The sequence below is a fragment of the Lissotriton helveticus genome, chromosome 5_1 (assembly GCF_964261635.1).
Source record: "Lissotriton helveticus chromosome 5_1, aLisHel1.1, whole genome shotgun sequence".
Classification (NCBI taxonomy): Eukaryota; Metazoa; Chordata; class Amphibia; order Caudata; family Salamandridae; genus Lissotriton; species Lissotriton helveticus.
In genome coordinates this window covers 131,120,536-131,141,566 of record NC_136065.1, presented here as the reverse complement: position 1 = coordinate 131,141,566, position 21,031 = coordinate 131,120,536, and the positions used below count along the sequence as shown (strand labels likewise).

At 42.9% G+C, this 21,031-nt stretch overlaps 1 protein-coding gene across 1 annotated transcript in view; it reads right to left on the bottom strand.

Moving 5' to 3' along the window:
- The window catches only part of PSMD5 (proteasome 26S subunit, non-ATPase 5), a 63,795-nt gene that overhangs the window by 10,692 nt on the left and 32,072 nt on the right, over window positions 1–21,031 (bottom strand). The window contains exon 7 of the mRNA XM_078641881.1: window positions 16,476–16,667. Within this exon, the coding sequence (XP_078498007.1) occupies window positions 16,476–16,667 (192 nt within the window). The remainder of the gene's footprint in view (window positions 1–16,475; window positions 16,668–21,031) is intronic.

Below are 21,031 nucleotides of genomic sequence, written 5' to 3'. Positions count from 1 at the left end.
TTTGGAAATTTAATTTATAAAATAGGATAAGGTAACTCGAATTGTATCCTATGGAAGAGGAAGGCCTTGCAGTGGTGGAAGAGTTTGTCCCTTCTATGACATATAAAAAATGTTTTTAAGTACACTGCACCCTGCCTTTGGGCTGTCTAAGACCTAGCCTAATGGTGATTTATAAGAATTAAAAAGGAAGTTTTAAGGCCATGAAAAACGTTTATCTTGCAAGGGCAAATTGGCAGGGTAAACTGAACACACAGACTAGGCAATGGCATATGCAATGCCTGAGACATGTTTAAACGGCTACTTAAGTGGGTGGCACAATCAGTGCTGCAGGCCCACAAGTAATGTTTAATTTGCAGGCCCTAGGCACATGTAGTGCACTTAACTAGGGACTGATGCGTATATTAATATGTCAATTAGGTATAAGTCAACGTTCTATAACAATTAACGGTTCAAAGCCTGAGGGTCCTAGGGAGGATTTTAAGACCACACAGGATTTATTCACCAAAATCAGAGTAAAGAACAATAAGCAATCCTGAGGTCTCAAAGAAATGGTATGCAGAGTGTGGCAATGCCACTACTATCGATTTACGAATGTTGTGTATGAAATGTCAAACAAAACCAGTGACTAGGCCCAACAGAAATATCTTTGGGCATTTCCCTTTTTAGGACGAAATCCCTCACTCACCAAAGGTGACATGCTTCATCATTTGGGATTCTCCTCCCAGAGGAAAAACCTAGTTCCTCTAGGGGCTAGAACCCCCTCTCTGAGATAATAAAACGTCAGGCAAGGATTCCCAGAGGTATTTTTTATCATTCTCCTTCACCCACATCACACTGTTGCACCACACCCGCTCCGCTGTAGTCAGGCGTTAAAGCACAACCAGGTGGCACTCGGCCGCCTGGTTGGGACCCCAATGATGAAGCATGACACCAACCAGGTTGGTGTGTGAGGGGTCTTTTAACAACACCCAATGGGTCCAGTATCTAGGCCACAAACAGTAGTGACTAAAGATAAACGCATACACATAGTGGGCTAGTCCACATTGTTTCTACACCCTTCAGTTGGTTCCACCTTTTGCCTTCAAATGGGCATCTTTTTAAGAATTTTAGAACAATCTATAAGCCAGACCACTTTTTCTCTACAAACTAATTCACTATTCATAACCTCCTGCAGAAGATGTAGGAAGTATAGAAAGGTGAGCAAACATCACCCCCAAATAGAAACGTTTCGCTTTCCTCCAATGCTTTATATCTTGAATTTCTGTTTGAAACACAAAATATGATAATCTTGCTCACTCAACTGATCATGCACTATTCACATCAAAAGGTCTTGTTTTCGATTAGAACTGGACTGAGCCGGGACTATCCCTGAACTGGGAAAACAGCCATTTGGGTACCAAACTCCAAAATAAGAAAGCAGTTACTCCATTAGTACACTTTCCAGATTAATTGCAATACTAGGCTAAAGACAGGAACACTAACAAATATATCTTATTTACCATTAGTCTTTCAGGGGAGCAATAGAGTTCCCAGCACATTAAATTTCAGGGCCATATTGGGGCAGAGACATTACTGAATGTCAAGCCCAAGAATGTCTTTTTTATTTATATCTACAGCATTTACATGCTACTTAATCTTTGTAAAAATGGAGGCAGCATCACAACAAGACAAATCTGTATTGAGAAGACCTTTGGTATACTTCTATTCCAGGTAGGTATAAATGGCCATCAGTTGGCAGAGGGGTGTTGAGTGGACAGAGGATCTGATAAACAAACAGGCACATAATTTCTAAGAGTGCCATGGTCCGGACTAGATGAAAACCAACAGCTCGTTCCAAAGTCTGAATGATGTTCTAAAATTATATTTTTCCACATTGTTGTCACAGCAAAGTTGACACCTTTGAATGACACTAGAGGGTATCGCCAGGTGATGGACAATGTCTAGTTTATAAGAAATCTAGCAATGCGGAACTAGTCTACTATGACTTGGCTCATGGATTTTGGAGCTTGGAATGGTGACGATTTTAGCAGCCACGCCTGTGTGTACGGGCAAATGTTAATACCTTTGTAACTTGTCGTGTATTTCTATAGGTTCTGAATCAGTCCCCCTATTCCTGACTCTATTCTGGTTAAACTAACTATCAAGTTAACTAACAGTCAGCCCATGAGGCAAGAAAACCCCCATGATGCAGATACCGTTATCTGACGCAGTCACACTACGGCACAGGAACGTGTTATCTGATTAGGTCATAACGCTTGAGATCTAATTAGACAAGCGACATTCCTCCAGCCCCTGATAAGGCATACGACGTTCTCATAACAAATCAAACCTATGACAACCTGGATAATCCGTGCGGCCATTGTTTTGATTTCACAGAGAACTTTAGTAAAGAATGTGCTAACGAGCAAGTCGTATGACATCTTTATTGACGTATCTATGTCCATCCTTACGTCAATCTCGGCACCTTTAAGGTATAAATATTGCCGACCTTGCCCTATGCAAACACACGCGTGGTGACAAGACGGAGCAGCCATACTTGCCGAAGCCGAGAGCAGAAGCAGACCCCGCTGGCAGCAGCCCCGCCTTCCTGACGCGCTGAGAGACGCGCTGCTATCTCAAGCCGAGAGACCCAGCACCGGCGTTTCTGGGCAGCCCTCGCAGGCAGCCTGGAATATCGAGAGCAGAGAAAGAGATACTATTCCTCATCCATCCTAAATTCCAGGTACAGAACTGAATAACCCCTCACAGAGAATTCTTTAGTTATTCACTTGGCAAAAACAAACTTAACTTAAACTGTAACTTTCTATTCCCGCCCACGCATTAGACTTAGGTCAGGTACACGGGGTAGGCGTATTTAGAAACACCAGTTGAGTACGTTTAGTCAAATGTATATGTGTATGTAAATATATTTTAATCATTTTAAACATCATATGGCTCAGAAACCATATCAATGTTTTTACAGTATTATTTTATACTATTGCTTTTAATGTATGCACTTTACTTAACTATAAGTATTGCAATAATATCGATCCATTTCTCATGTATGAGAAAAGACACTGATCAATAAATAACACCTTTTTATTGAACACGCCCGTCTCTTCCTTTTCTCTACATTCTGATGAGACTAAGAATGCACGTACTGACTGAGTAAAATAATTGCCTTGTGCTCACACGACTCTCGAGATTGACTCTTGATTAGGGGAGAGCAAAGTTGTCATGTTCTATGGTTGTCAGAAACTAAATCCCTTCTTGTCTAATCAGGGGAGTTAATTCCTTCCTTGAACATTCGAGAAAGTTTCTAGCGAACTCTGAGCTTAGCTGGCAAACCCAAAAATTAAGTCTAGTATCGACAGTAGTAGACCTAGTTAACGTCTGGTCTAGGCCTTTACTGCTGTAGGTACTATTCCAATGCGCAGAGCCTATTGGGAAAATAGGAGCTACACTACATGGCGCCCAACGCGTTTGGAAAGGGCGATAAAACTAACGTAAGACATTTAGAGTAACTCAGTCGTGCTTTCTCACTCAGACCCCTTTTCCCAAATACGCCAAAGACGTCTGGAGTGGGTGAAAGGTTATATCCTCCAAATCCTCGCAGGAGGGAACTCCTATGTATGGTTCTTGGTCAAGTCAACGTTGAAGGATAAACAGTTCCAAAATATTGTGCATCTAATCTTTGTTCCATAAAGAAACCTGATCTGCAAATAGACATAATACCATCCTGTCTGTAAAATGGGAGACAGTGATGAAGAAAGAGAGGCAGTTAGATTAGCTACTGAACTCGCAGATGCTGATGCTACCATGCAAGCAGCAGACCCGAATATAACACTCATTCCGGTCATTAAAAGGAGATCTATAACCTTAAAACTTATAGAAAATGGACTGACACCTAGAGGTGGCACAGTCATTCGTAATTGAGGCACACGAATATCGGCAGACAGAGGTATACTATTCATGGATACATTTTCCGGCAGCAAATGCTGTAACAAAGTACTTCCACTATTACAAAGTAGAGGAACCTCCTGAAACATACACTCCTTTCGAGGAGGTGGAAGTACCACTCAAATTCCAAGAGCATTTGCTCTTATTTGATGGCGCCCTAATACATAACAATCACATTACAAGGCTCGGTCCTTTAGGAAGACCAGGAGCAACGTGGCCGGTCTTAGCCGGATACACACCACATCCAGACATCGAAAGAATGCCTGCAGCAGAGCTGTTAATACAGCTAAAACAACTACTAAAAATTCATAGACAATTAGTTCAGTATGTAATGCGGACTTCAACAATTCAGCCAGCGATTAAACTTCCACAGCTGACCCCTCACCAGGGGAACACAAATAAAATTACACCACAGAACATCCAATCCTGCCTAGGTAAAGTTCCAGCTAAACGGGAACAAATACCATTCTGGTTGGCACAGAAAATCACCCAAATAGAGGCGGTGTTTCCTGACACCACCCCATTAGAAAAACACAGGATTCTGACTATATGTCTCCCAATGGGAATCGCACCACACATTGAGGACTGTGACACTTGGGGTACAGTCTTTGCTTCCATCTACACAAAAACGCACGGTGTTCCATCCATTTCGGTAATACCAGATGTGCTAAAACAAATTCAAGATGAATACGGTCCAGAACCTGCTTTAACTCTTGGTATGAAATTACTAAAAGACTTCAAGCAGGTCTCGGCTATATTATTAGCCAACATAAAAGGTGAAGCAGCAAACGTGGCGATCCGCCAGAGGTTAAAAGAGACAGATATAGCAGACCAACCAGCTGAAATTGCCAGAATCATAGAAAAATCCTATGAAGAACTAGGCAGAGATAGTCTAGGTGGAATACCAGTAAAACCGCAACTGACTACAAGTCCAGAAAAAATATTTTTTAATAATAATAATTCACCAAAAAAGAACTGGGATGGAAACAAACAATCCAATCCTAAAGAAAAGAAATTCCAGTCCCGAGGAAGGTCTCCTAGGCGAAGAGAGAAATCTCCAAACCAAAGACAGAGGTCACCGCAGAGTGACCCCTCGGGGAATAGATATAACCTTAGAAATAGGGATAATATTAAAAAACCTGATAGATATCAAGACATTGATACACGTCCCTCTCAATCTTTTCAGAATTCCTCGCAGAAATCGGAAAGAAGAGGACGATCAGAAGAGCACGCCAAGTCCAAAGACAAGGAACCTGCTCAGCTAAAAAAGAAATTACAATTTCCAAAAAAGAAGGTAGCCAGTATCAAGGTAGTTAAAAATGCCGAGAATACTGAGGACACAACTGAAAAACGGAGAGTGGGCTCAGACAATGCTAGACAGCGCAGCAGAGGTGAGCATAGCTCGCAAAGTCCTTATGAATCATCTGGAGACAGTGGACACGAATGAATACCTTCAAGTGGAAACTGCAGACACCAGAGTTAGCAAGCCCCACAAGATATACGAGATAACATTACGTATAGAGGGAGATAAGACTAGGAAAATAAGGGGACTATTTTGGGATAACCTCTCCAAAGGCTATGACATCCTTCTAGCTGAAAAAGACTGGCCACCAGAGTTTGTCAGGGAGTGCCCTCATGGCGAAGAAGTAATTATGCCTGCCTTCTCGAATCAAATCCCGATTCATAAAAAATACACACTTGCTAGAAAGTGGGCAGTGGCCTTAGCACCTGCTTTATATAAAAATCATGTAGGATGGGATGAGGATTCTCCTCCTCACAAAATCCAGTTAAAATCACAACCTACTGCACAAAGGCAGTACCCAATTAAGCAAGAAGCTAAAAAACAGGTAAATGAAATACTAGATCAGCTAGAATACCAGGGGGTGATTGAAACTTGCACCTCACAAATGAACAATCCTTTGTTTCCGGTCTCCAAACCAGACAATTCATATCGTCTAGTTTTGGATTACCGATACCTTAACACATGTTGCAAAACCTTTGCAGTGCAAAACTCACACAGTGCTGCACTAATGAATAACATAGTGCGCAAAAAATACATCTCCAATGGATTCTTTTGTCAAAACATAGCACCAGAGAGCAGATATTTAACTGCATTCTCAGTAAATGGCACTCAAAAACAATTCTGTCGGTTAGCCCAGGGGTACAAGAACAGCCCGGGGGTATTCTCAGCGAGAGTAACAGAATTACTACAACTATATGATGATGAAGCATTATCTTATGTCGATGACATTTACTTAACAGATGATGACTTGGAGACTCACTTGAAAAGGGTGAACACCATAATACTTGGGTTCGCTGCAGAGGGTTACAAATTCAACTTTAAAAAATCCAGAATTGCCCATCTGACGGTCCTATTCTTAGGATATGAGTTATCAAGTGAAGGCACAAGCCTGGCAGACAATTTCCTAGAGAAATGTGCCGTAATCCAAGCTCCTAAAACACTAAAAAACCTACAGTCAATTCTAGGCTTCCTAAATTTCGGAAGAACATACATTGCAAATTACGCAGAAAGGGTCAAACCCCTTTATGATCTAATTAAACCAGACTTTAAAAGATCCAATTGGACTCAAACACACACAGAAATTTTGAGATCCTTACAAACAGACATGCTAATTAAAACAAAATTAGAAACACGTGATAACACACGCAACCTTGTGATCCGAGTCATCCCAGGGAGATGCGGATTCACATACCTGACCTCTAATGAGGGAGAAAAGGTACCAATTGCATTTAAATCACACTTGTACACTAAGGCTGAAATGAAATTTAGCCCAACGGAAAAAATTCTTACAGCAACACAGACAGCTATAGCAAAAGAACGAGCCCTGGCACAAGGTAAACGAATAGTAATCGTGACACCAATACCAGCCTTAGAGGCGGTAACAAAGGCAAGCATTCCAAATGCTAAAGCACTCCATCCGAGATGGATACAATGGGCTAACTCTCTTGCTGCAACAGACGTGGTGTACGAATTTGATCCTTACTTAAAAACACAAGAATTTCTCCAATATGAATTTGAATGTCCTCCGCCAACCGAAATTCTGCCTCTAGATCACTACGGCTGTATAATATATACAGACGGATCAGCACAACCCGCAGTAGGGGGTAAACAAGCTTACAGTGCTGCGTGCGCGATTGTTAAAGGTCGTTGGCACGAAGGGAAATTTAAACCAACCCTCACTAAAACACAATCCCTAGGAGATTGTACAGCTCAGCGAGCTGAACTACTAGCATTCAAGATGGCGCTTGAAAATACCGATCGAGAATTCCCCACACTCATAGTGTGCGATTCGTATTATTGCGTTCAATCTTATAATGAATACTTGCAGATCTGGCTTCAGAACGGATTCAGGGATGCGAAAGGTGGCACAATCAAGCATAAAATGCTCTGGGAACAAGTAGCTCTTTTACAAAAAGAACTACCAAAGACTCACGTGATACATACACTGAGTCATCAACGTGATGGCGTTCACGTTGCAGGGAATTCATTGGCTGATGAGGCCGCGAAGGCAGCTGTGCAAACGGCTTCCGTAGCTGCCGTCACCCGGTCAAAAACAAAAATAGACAGCGAAATTTTACAAGCTGTCAGCGCTTCAGAAAAGGATTCGATAGAACCACTCCCTAAAGGCTTTCCAGTAAAATACTCATACATAACTGATGCAAACAATGTTCCTTTTGCTCGAATCCCTGGAGTGGGGGATAGGGCAATTCCAAACATGGAACATAGGTTAGGACTAATAATAGCGGCACACGAAGGGCTTGCTTCTATTCATGCTGGCGTCTCAGCCACAGTATCATTATTAAAACAGAGATACTGGTGGCCACAAATGAGAAGACAAACAAGGAACTATGTTCTAGCATGTGAAATATGTCAAAAAATGAAAGTATCAACGGTGAGACGTCCAGCACAGACGCCCCTTCTAATCTCGGATAAACCATTAGCCTGTGTTTATCTAGACCACTGCGGTCCCTTACAAAGGGATGGTAACTATAAATATATCTTGGTCGCAGTGGATTCATGCACGAGATTCATATGGATGTGGCCCCAGCGAACGGCTGACGCCAGAACTGTTATAAAAGATTTGCGAGTCTTTATCGGCACATACGCAATTGGCATGCTGCATTCGGACAATGGTCCTGCTTTTAGCTCTCGGGCTTATAAGGAGGCCATGGTCAGCATGGGCGTGCAATTGCGGTACTCTTGTCCATTTCACCCTGAGGGGAACGGAATTGTTGAAAGAAAAAACCGTGACATAAAGCAATCCATAACGGCAAAGGTATTAGGTTCGGGAGCTGGGTGGGTCAAACATCTAATAAGTGTCCAACGTAGTCTAAATAACTTGCTAAGAAATTCTCTGAAGGGATTCAGTCCGTACGAATTATTATTCGGAACTAGGATGTTGATCTCTGACCTTGATAGTCAGACTTCAGTGGTAATAGAAAAAACCTTTGATGTCAAAGACCGTTTGGCTATTTTGCAGGACTTAAACAAAACAAGAAAAGACCTGAGCAACATACAGTTGAAACAACAGCCAACGACCACTGAAGAATCACCACCTGTCCCAGCAAGACCTGTCTGGATTCCAAAAGTCGGGGATCTAGTCAGGGAGAAGATCTCGGTAAAGAAGGAATTTGGGCCTTCTTACAGAAAAGCAGTTCCTGTCTTGTCTGTCAACGGGACAAGATCAGTTGTACTACCGCCACTTGCTGGAAAAAAGGAGAACCGAGTTGTATCCATCGACCTGGTAAAACCACAACATGTGGCCGATAACAAACAGTAGGCCAAGTGGACTCCCAATAAGTAGCAGAACACCAAGGTTTGCTACCAGCACAGAGGTCCTAACAAAAAGGCTCATCACATTTGAAACGCCTAAAGAAGAACAAGAAGGACTATGCAACAATGCAATAGAACTCAGACCTCTGAAAACCCAAATAAAGACATTTAGCAGAGACACACCAATCTATACTGAAGTACCAAGTGAAAATGCAAAAAACAGAAATCCTGAACCAATTGGAACAATTGACAGAACTGCATCCGGTTACTTCATCAACTTCGATGATTCCTCTGACGGCTTCAGTGAATCAAAGACACAGCCATCATCAAAATCCTTTAAAGACAAAGCTAAGGAACTTTTGAAACATCTGAAAGAAACATATCTGGTTTCTCCATGGATTGAATTTTGGGTGGGTTTTGGTGCATTTATCCTCATACTTTGGCTCATCATGGTATTTACTTTGGGACGCTTCATTGAGGGAAAATATGCTAAAATGGACACAGCAAGTCAGAACATCAACTTGATCCTCAAACCACACACATCTTCACACGTCGAGAAAAGAGAACTTTCTTCAGAACTTTCTTCAGCCAACTTCACAGCCAATCCGATACCTGGTGGGGTAGCCTGGGACAACACTGACTATGAAATTTATGGTCCGGTCGAGATCCTGAAATATCCACACCAAATCAAGATCTCATTGAGTGATTTTGCAAAACCAAACTCATTTGCTGATGATTGGGACTTCGAAAGCATTAACAACATGATGTCTGACTTAGTAATGTCTGCTAAATTTACAAAACATGATTATTTGCAAGGTTCTACAAATTATGATAGTATGTATTGCTATAACCATTATGGTAACCATTTTTTGCATAAATCTGCACAACCTAGAAATGTTTTAAATTATAATCAATGGGAACATTGTGCTACACCTCCAAAAGGAAGCTCTAGAACCGTATATGACAAATATTCATATTTTTCAGGTTTTAACATAAGTAATGCTGAAACTTTTTATTTTAAATTATCAAACAAGACAGGGATGAAAACCATGATAACCAACACAAAATTGATATATTCAGATTCATTCTTTGAAAAAATGAATACATTTGGATTTGATTATTGGGACAAAAATGTTGATTTGAAAAGTGTTTGGGGTACAAAAGAATGGCAAGTACAGGGTATAGAAGCTTTGTTAAGAGCCTGCATGATCCCAGAACAAATGATATTTTTAAATGACACTGTTCAACAAACCACCTGTCTTGGTTTAGCCAAAATCAAAGATTTAAATAAACCGTCTATTCCAAAGCCAACAATGTTTAGCAATAACTCTGATACAGATGAAGAGATAGACGTAAACCATATATTAAACCAAAACAGAACACATCCTGATTGGAAACAATGGTTGATCTGGCCCACAGATACAAATAACTGTCAAGATAGATTCCTGAATAAAACACAGGGTTTCAAAATGACCAGGCCAGACCCTAGATATCCCCAAAGACATCACCCAGGGATAATAACAACCTACAGTGTGGGCAAATTATGCCTTCAATGGCTACAGACTTCCACACTGCCTGAAATTAAGCAACACCTAACTTTACTTACTGATGGTGCTGACTTGCGTGATTTCATACTGGGACCACGCAAACAGCGTCAAAAGCGTTTCATAGCAGCCTCTGTATATGCAGCATACAATGAGGCCTGGAAGGTTACTCAAATTGAGACAGCAGAAAGAATACGGGAAATTGACAGTATTAATTTGGAAAAATCACTTTCTGTAGTGGACAATGGGTTAATGACTCTGTCCTCCAGAATTTTTTCATTGGACAGCATTGTGTCTTCAGCAATCGATATATTATCGCAAGACTTACTGTTATTACAACATGGTCAGTCACAATTGCGTTCCATTGTACAGCTTGGCTGGACGTTACAAAATCTGCGTTCAGGCTATGTGCCTTGGCGTTTAATCAACACAACGTCACTATTCCAAATCTTTAACCTTACTGATAGACAAATCGGTATGGCGCAAAAGGGTGCTGATTATACAATCTTGAGCATTGAAAAACTAGAAAGATTACCGTTGACAATGTCAGAACGACCTGTCAGTGAATGGATAATCCACGGAATCATAAATATTCCAATCTCAACCTTCAGGTTTCAATACTGCCAAAAATATATACAGGCTGGCATGTACGAGAAATTGGGAAAAGGGTACCTTAAAACAACTTGGAACCTGCCCTATTCACATGCATGTGTCAGTAATAAAGGACAGAAAGTGTTTCTTAGTGGCAACAATTGTGCTATGTCACTAAGCGGCACGCTTCTGTGTAACGGAATTAGTTTGCATGGAGCCTGTGAAGGGAATTCATACAACCTTTCATGTCACCAGCAAGGCGCACCTGCAACTGAAATAGAACCATTCTTTCAAAGACTCTATAATGGGAGTTACATTCTTATTGTAGACCGCAGATGTTGCAGTCTTATGCCCGGGACTCCTTATCTAGTAACTACAACGGCGAAGGTCAAGTGCTGTGGACGTTCTTTATTCCCCAGCTCCTTTCCAGACAGGGAGGCAAGGGCATGGCCCAGTTTGAAAATTACTTCTATTCGAATAGATACTTTAAGCAGAATGAAAACAGTGCTTCTTCAGACGCCTACAAGGCTCACGTCATCAAAAGAAACGTATGATCTACAAGTCGCAAGGACGACTGCAGAGATACATACATTATTATCGACTAATTCCCCCGTACATTTCGCGGAAATCCTGAGCGAAATCTTAAATATTTCTGATACCACTGGGGTCTCAAAGGTATTTAAGACAGTATTTTCGATGGCATTAACACCATTCAAAGCCATACTGGGTATTTTTCCAGATTTCGTCCATTCGATTTTTGGCGGACTTCCCCTGATCCTGGGACTAATTGCAGGAATCCTATTCCTAGTCCTTATTTTTCGTTATGGCAACCCATGTCACAGATCAAACTCTCGCGACAATGGAAGATACGATCCTAGCCACTGGATACCGGGACCGGATATCAAAAATCCTGGGACTCTCCCGGCTTAGAGACCTGAACATGACTTGGTTTCTATCATTTCGACCAATGTGGCAAAGGTGTGTTTTACCTGTACTAAGGTGTCTGCTATGCGGAGAAGAATGCGTGTTAGACACCTGTCTGACGCTACAATCGGATGCGCCAGTGGATGCAGATACACTGTTGGTTCCTACCAAGGTTCACGTTTTGTGCTGCCCTCAAAGGCTGCCAATCCTGATGACGGCATTCCTGGAATCTTCACCACTACGATTGAAGAGTAGTGAAGTTCAAGATGAAAGCAACATCGAACAGGTACGACCTTCTGTCAGCAATGCGAATCAGAATGTCAATGGAGACAATCATGCGCACGAATGCATGGTTACCCCTATTTCCGACTTAGTGGAACTTTCCCATGAAGCTGTTGACAGTTTTTTCGAAAGCCTGAATGATATGATGTTCTCTCCAGAACAGAAATAGAGACTTTTGAGTAAACTCACACACGGCGTTCCCTGAATTCGGCCTTCAACTTTAAAAATAAAGTTACATGAACAATTTCACTCCAGCTCACGGACAGCAATATTTTTCAGCAAGCCCCTTAAAATATTTTTCTACATATTTTTTTCCCGGGACACTGATCTTCTGCTTAAAGTAAGAAACTATTCCTAGAGAACTAAAATTTCTATTTTTAGATACTTTATAGACTTTAGCTGCTCGCTGGTATGTTCACAAATATTTTATTATGTGATGAAATGGTCTCGAACTTCCTTTCTGTATAGCCATATTAAGAGCCATTTCATGTGTATTTCTCATATACCAATAAGCAATAATGCATAAAAATGCGTGTTTACTTTTGCATTTAATTCATAGCTTAAGTGCATACAATATATATGACTGCAGTTTTTCAGTATATTTGAAAATTTCGAAATGCATTTATGTATTTTGGGGTGGTAAGGTATACACTATACTCTATAGTATGTTGTACTATGTTATACTATGCATAGATTAGTAGATATGACCATAGTTAGCGTGGAGTGGGTGTCGTGTATTTCTATAGGTTCTGAATCAGTCCCCCTATTCCTGACCCTATTCTGGTTAAACTAACTATCAAGTTAACTAACAGTCAGCCCATGAGGCAAGAAAACCCCCATGATGCAGATACCGTTATCTGACGCAGTCACACTACGGCACAGGAACGTGTTATCTGATTAGGTCATAACGCTTGAGATCTAATTAGACAAGCGACATTCCTCCAGCCCCTGATAAGGCATACGACGTTCTCATAACAAATCAAACCTATGACAACCTGGATAATCCGTGCGGCCATTGTTTTGATTTCACAGAGAACTTTAGTAAAGAATGTGCTAACGAGCAAGTCGTATGACATCTTTATTGACGTATCTATGTCCATCCTTACGTCAATCTCGGCACCTTTAAGGTATAAATATTGCCGACCTTGCCCTATGCAAACACACGCGTGGTGACAAGACGGAGCAGCCATACTTGCCGAAGCCGAGAGCAGAAGCAGACCCCGCTGGCAGCAGCCCCGCCTTCCTGATGCGCTGAGAGACGCGCTGCTATCTCAAGCCGAGAGACCCAGCACCGGCGTTTCTGGGCAGCCCTCGCAGGCAGCCTGGAATATCGAGAGCAGAGAAAGAGATACTATTCCTCATCCATCCTAAATTCCAGGTACAGAACTGAATAACCCCTCACAGAGAATTCTTTAGTTATTCACTTGGCAAAAACAAACTTAACTTAAACTGTAACTTTCTATTCCCGCCCACGCATTAGACTTAGGTCAGGTACACGGGGTAGGCGTATTTAGAAACACCAGTTGAGTACGTTTAGTCAAATGTATATGTGTATGTAAATATATTTTAATCATTTTAAACATCATATGGCTCAGAAACCATATCAATGTTTTACAGTATTATTTTATACTATTGCTTTTAATGTATGCACTTTACTTAACTATAAGTATTGCAATAATATCGATCCATTTCTCATGTATGAGAAAAGAGACTGATCAATAAATAACACCTTTTTATTGAACACGCCCGTCTCTTCCTTTTCTCTACATTCTGATGAGACTAAGAATGCACGTACTGACTGAGTAAAATAATTGCCTTGTGCTCACACGACTCTCGAGATTGACTCTTGATTAGGGGAGAGCAACGTTGTCATGTTCTATGGTTGTCAGAAACTAAATCCCTTCTTGTCTAATCAGGGGAGTTAATTCCTTCCTTGAACATTCGAGAAAGTTTCTAGCGAACTCTGAGCTTAGCTGGCAAACCCAAAAATTAAGTCTAGTATCGACAGTAGTAGACCTAGTTAACGTCTGGTCTAGGCCTTTACTGCTGTAGGTACTATTCCAATGCGCAGAGCCTATTGGGAAAATAGGAGCTACACTACAAACTCAGATAACTGCATTCATTGTAATGTCATTGCCAAAAACATTCAACAGATTTGAGACTGATGTGGAGCCCCGGACATTTGCAGGGATCTTTATCCACCATGAAACGTCTGTTTGTCCAGATGAGAGCTTTCTGGAGAAGCTTGGCACTTCATGCCTGGAGGCTTAATTCCTTAAGAACCATCTTTGACTATGTATACTTAGTTTTACCAGCTCCATCATAGCCTGAATCTCAAGGTCTTAATCTGGAAGGTATTGAGAGTACACCAGCTGTTATGTTTTCTAAAGCTTTTTCATCTCTTCCTTCGTAAGTTCATGCATTTTACCACAATTTAATAAAATCTTGCACCAGCATTACTCTTGGGGTAGGTGTGGTGTTTGATGGCTTTGGATAAAACAACTCGTAGCAAGAACCTTTCCCCATTTAGGTAAGAAATCCTGCACCCTTGCTCTAAACACAGACTTGTGACTTGATGAATAATTGGTGCATAGCGTGCTCTCTGACTTTTTGGAGACCAACGGCTTGCTGCACTCCTCCCAGTCTGGCTTCTGCCCCAACCTCAGTACTGAGACAGCGTTGTTGGAGGTGTCAGAAGTCATTAAGGAGGCTCTGGATTCAGGCGGCAAAGTCATGCTTGTTATGCTTGACTTGGCGGCTTTCGATACTGTCCCCCATGAGGGGCTCCTCGTCAGACTTTATGACATCGGTCTGAGGGGGACGGTACTCAGCTGGTTTTCGTCCTTTCTAGCGGGCCGTCGTCAAACGGTCTGGGCCTCTCCAAGCTCTGCTGAGATGCCGCCTTTGGGAGTCGGGGTTCCGCAGGGCTCTGTGTTGAGCCCGACTTTTTTTTAACATCTTTATGACTCCTTTGGCGGCACTGGCGGAGTCTTTCGGAGCCCAGATCGTTTCTTACGCCGACGATACCCAGCTCCTCTTTATGAGCAAGAGAGGTGAGGACTTTGACGGAGAAAGTATTCGAGAGTGCCTGGGGGCTGTTTTCAGGTGGTTTCATCTGAACAGCCTCAAATGTAACTCGGATAAGTCCGAGGTACTGTTTTTTGGTTGTGCCGCGGACCCTGAATGGCATGCATGGTGGCCAAAGGATATGTTCCCCCCCAGCTCATGCGTCCCAGCGGGCTAAAAACTTGGGGATTAAGATCGATAACGGTCTGACGATGAGGTCTCAGATCCTGGGTCTTGCTGGCACATGTTTTGGCATTCTCAAGATGCTCCGGAAGTTTCTTCCCCTGCTCTCGGAAGAAAATAGGAGGATCACGGTGCAGGCCTTAATTGGCTCCAGATTGGATTATTCCAACGTCCTTTATCTGGGCCTTCCAGAATATCTTGTGCAAAGGCTGCAAGTGGTGCAGAACTCTGCTGCGCGCGCTATCTTTGGCCTTCATAGGAGAGCTAGAGTGTCCGGTCTTCTGCAGTCGCTTCATTGGCTGCCTATCCGGAAACGGATAGTTTTCAAAACATTGACACTGGCTCATAAAGCACTTTTTGGTTCTGGTGCAAAATACCTTCAGCGCAGGTTGACTTTTTATCGCCCGGCCCGTGCTCTGCGCCGGAATCTTTGTTCCTCGCGACGGTTCCACGAATAAAGAAAGCCCGAATTGGTGGGCGCTCCTTTAGGCTCAGGGCCCCACAGCTCTGGAACGCCCTACCATTGGCCTTACGTTGCACCTCCAATTTTATATCTTTTAGAAAGGGCCTCAAAACGTGGCTTTTTACTCTCTAATTTTTATCTCTGATGTTTGCTTTCTGCTCCCTCTCGTTTGTAACTGTGTTATGTTTTCTTGGTTATGAGCCGCCTAATTAAAAGCGCCGGGACACTCCATCGGAGTAGCCGTGCGCTATAGAAATGATAATTAACATAACATAACATAATTGTCCAGTAACTGATTATTTTGGAGCAGGTCAGCCATTGTGAAGCATCTACCCATGCTTTTGTTTCATGAAATCAATTCGTTTGTACAGCTTCACTCATTCCAATGCTGTGAATCCCAGTGCGTGAGTTTCAAATATAAATATTTTGCTGGTCACCCAAGAGACAGTTAAGCGCAAGAAAACCTCTGTGACATGCGACTTCCTCATTTTTATAAAGTGATAAATTCCATCTTCACAGCAATCAGAGAGAAAAAAAACTTATCTTTAGAGATTAAAAACTATCAAAAAGAAAATTAAGTAAAGGGATCATGTGAGCAATAAATAAACACAACCGTGTATCTAAATGGTACGTGCAAGTTTAATATTATGGTCCAGTGCTAAGCGAAACAAACAAAAAGAGCACTAACCTGTTTTCTGCAAGACCTGCTTTCCTTCAACGTTTGAACCCAAAATCGCAAGTGTGTCCACAGCCACGCCTATCATGGTAACATCGTGACCTTCTGCCATCTCAAGGACTTTGTCAACAAAGGCAGGATATCGCTCACAAATCTGCTGGGGGCTGTCCAGGATCGCTAGGTTTCCAAAAAACTTCACCAAACCTGTTGAAAGCAATTAGTTCATGCTTAACAGAAACACGAGACAATAAGCTATGGTTTGGGAGGACTACGGGAGGGTTTTCTGTGTGTGTGGGGGGGGGAGGAAGAGTGCATGAAAAGGGAGGTTCTGAGAGAGAAAATGCACATCAATCAACATAATTAATGTTTATTACGCATCTTGGCAGGTTGCGACCATATACATCAATAAACTATCTGGTGGCAGCATTAGGTGAAGAGAGACATATTTATCCGATAGGAGATGTGAAAAGATTGCCAGGGTGGCCACACCTTCAGCTGGGGTGCATTTTAGCATCTGGGAAGATAAGCGGGTGTACAACAGGGACCATGAATATTACAGAGAGCAACACCAGGTCTACATTGATAATAAGGGCAGTCATCCAGAACATAAGAATTAACAATTTGGCTATCGTATGATGATAGATAAAGCAGCGAGGTGGCCTCTTTACTCTCATCACAGCTGAATTACAATCACTAAGTCCATATGGGGGAGGTAATACCATCGGGGGAAGACCGACTAATCAATGAGAGGAGGCATACATGTGACAACATGTTCCAGAGGAAAGAAACGACAAAAGGATGTGGGGAGGAAAGGCAAACTATGCCACAACTAGAGGTTCGAATGCTTCATCTTCTAATCGTACAACTCAACAACAAAAGCACAATAACTTCATACTACATTTCTGATCAGTCTTCGGAATATCGGTTGTCTGAATCAACAAAAACTTTACCAAATCAGCTAATCATCTGTTTCAAATCCTTCTTTCCTCTCTTCCTTCTTACACGTTACTTTTCTTTCCACTACAGCAGTTAGTAAGGTAGCATAGTTCTTTCTAACTTTGGGATACTGGCAACTGTCTTGGCATGCTAGATCGCTTTAATGTTCTTGAATTATTTAACTAATGTCTTTAGTTGCGAGGCACAAGATACCTGTCGAAAGGCGTGTGAACTGCAGTGTGACAGCTCACTCTGGTCACAGGACTAACCACCTTGGTCCTAAACACGACATACAATGCAAACCACACAGCAATCTATGATTTAGAGCAACAAGTTAGTCTGTGACATTGCGGCTTCTTTCATTCAGTCTAATGACTCTGCCTTGTGGAGTTATTAGATCCATATCCAATATGTCAGGAACCTCAGGTGCTGGCTCCAGAAGTAAGACTGACAGCAGGAGGTTTGAGACAAGACAAGGTCAAGAAGAACTACCTAAAAATCCTATAGAAGTAAATGATCTTCGAGTCTCCACCTCCCCCTTGCTTTCCCAAGTCCAGGAAGCGCTCGTTAGGAGGTTCTAATGAGTACTATTAGCTTTGGTAGGAATAAAGATAAACTTGCCATCCACTTAGATAAGGACTCCCGAGTGAGGATGTGGCAAGAACACACAACTCAGCACCTGGACAACAACATTGTGGGATCCGATGAGCCTGAGCCTGGCCCAAAGGTCTCGAAGAGTATAAGGAGTTGGGAGACATCTAACCACTGCTCTCCACCTATTTTCTTACTGAAGAGACTGTGTAAGCTCTGAGCCAGAGACGCATGGGTGCACGTTATGCTGAATGCCCAAACCCAGACACTTACAGGAAGATTACAGGGACCTCAGTGTTCTACCCCAGAATTATCAACTCCCACTCCAAATAAGCTAAGAGAACAGATGTGTTCTGGTAACCCTGCCCAGATAAGCTCTTGAACAAGACAGTCCCTCTGGTGAAGGAGCGGAGGTTCAGTCAGATATGAGAACCACACCCAAGTCCTTAATTACGCTATAGAAAACAAGGAAACACACAAGCAATTTACTATGTATCCTGGCCTGAAGCCGGTGTGTATGCCTAGGATAGGTTGGTTAATGAAAAAACAGCATTTGTAAAGCACACAGCTACCTCCGGAGAGGTGTCCCGCTGGGGGCCATCGGGAAGATTAAGCGAGCTATTAACCAGTGTCACAAGGTGCTGGGCTAACCTGTCACCCGCGCCGGAGATCGAACCGTGAGCCCCTGTGTTCCGGAGTCAGCCACCCTGGCCGCTGCACCACACCACAGGTATTCAGCTTCTAGGGGATTCAACAGGAGAGAGTTGCACACTTTAGTACCAATTTCAAAGAATGTCCGGTCTCTTGATCTTGTCCTGTATAAGAGTGGAATGTGAGCGAGGAGGAGTCCCGAGGTGAGGAGGTGGTTGGTGGAAGGAGATACGACTGCTCAGATCCGTAGGGCCTGGGAGATTGGGGAGGTGGGGGTGTGTGTGTGTGATCTGAAATGTGAGCGTGGGGTTATTGAGAAGTGGGAGGCTGAGGAGGAGTCTGGCTCCAAAGTTCTGGATGGCTTGTAGTTTTCTATGGAGATGCTTGGTTACACCAGCATAGAGGGTGTTCCCGTAGTCCAACTTTATGGTAACTAGGGCATAAGTGCAAGTTTTTCTAGTGTTGCTTGGAAGCTATTTTAAGATCTTACTCAGCATCTTCAGGGTGTGGAACCAGGATGTAGTGGCAGCTCTGACTTGTCCAGTCAGATCCAGTTTGCAGGTGATGATTATTCAGAGGTTCTTTGCGTGGATGGGGTCCTTGGATATCAATCTCATACAAGCACGCGATTTGGATGAGGTGCGAGACCGTGCCAAATGCTGCAGAGAGGTCCAGGAGAATTTGGACTGCCGTGTCTCTTCAGTAAAGGAGCATGCGGATGTCATCTGTGGCGGCGATGAGTGCGCTTTCTGGATTGTGGTTGGGCCCGAATCCGGACTCCTTAGCATTGAGGAACTAGTTGTAGCTGAGGAGTCGTTGATTAGTTTCTCTGAGACCTTTGCCATGTATGGTAGGAGGGAGATAGATCTGTAGTTGGAAAGCGTTGGATGGGTTCCTAAGCAGGGGCATGACGGTGTGTTTCCAGGTGTCTGGGAATGTGGCCGAGTCGATGGAGGTGCTGAGGATGAGGGTGTTAGTACTTCACTGATTGGTATGAGTGCTTTGCTTAATGTGAGGAGGGGGCAAGGGTACAGTCGCACACCCTCACCCCCAACCGCCGAGTGGATGGTCTTCATGGTAGCAGCAATTGCGACAGCGGTGATGTTGTTCTTCTGCTGTGATGGGAAGTTGAGTTGCGACGGTGAAGGGTAGAAGTTCCTACATAAGGAGGTGATTTTGTTACAGAAGAATTTCAAGCGCTTGTCTTATGAGGGGGTGATTCTTCTAGAGCTGGCAGGAGGCACGTTGAAATCTTTGATGTTGGCAAAAGGTTCCTTGCTGCGGTCAGTGCCGGTGTTGATGTGATCTGCAAGAGGTTTGCGCTTCGTGTTCCGTATCTGATGGTGGTAGCGTTTTAGGGCTGATTTGAAGATGTCGTTATCTTTGGCGTCTTGACATGATCTCAATTTTCACTCCAGTTGCTTGCAGTGCCGTTTCGTTAGTCTGAGTTTCTTTATGTACCAGCTGGCCTGTGTTCGGGCTCTTGCAGTTGGGTTGCACTTGAGGGGAGCCCGGGTGTTGGTGCATGCTGTGATCCAGTTGTTGAGGTTCTTGATGGCTTTCGGCAAGCTGCTGGTGTATCCAGGATGGAGTACAGAGAGGGTATAACCACACACCTCTTCTGTGATGCTGTTCCAGCTCTCTTGGTTGGTTCAACAGCTGTATGGTCTACCGGCACGTCAGGATAAAACGTATACCACTTCTACTGATCATCTTCTCTCTGGGTACTAGTGGGTGAAGCTCGGCTTAAAAGACTTATTAATAGGTCAATATTTTTCCACATCATAATTCCTACAGTTCAGTTCCCTTTTTTTACAGCCTTTCCCCTATCCCATGGTTTTAATCAACTTACTGATGCCAGTGACTGCATCTGTCAGAGCCAGAGAGATTTGCAACATTATGCGTCTGAATTACAAGATTTTCATTTAACAGGAGAAAACGGCCTAGGACACATTCAGATGGTAATAAGCCTCTTGCAACACTTGAGCTTCTTTATAAATCGAGAGAAATCCTCTGAGATCACAAGTCGCCAGATATAGTTTCAGGCATTCTCCTTCAATTGGAGCCCAGTTTTATCTTAAGCACCCTAAGATCATATGTGCCATACGGAGGAAGGTCAGTCTAACTCAAGCACAAGAGCATGTAGATGCTTAAAAGGTTCTATCAATAAAGGCTTGGTCAGAAAATCAGCTGGTGACTGAATGACATGAAGACATGGAATGGTAGAGTACTTTTGAGTCCACTGCTGGATTATGGTCATTGAAAACTTGTGGTGCTGAGTCCACCGGAGAGCATATGACCTGCTCAGGAACTGGAGACATCAACCATTTGCAACTCTTTTCAGATTCTTTATGCAAAATGCTTGCCTAGACAGTTTGGCCCTGTATCTG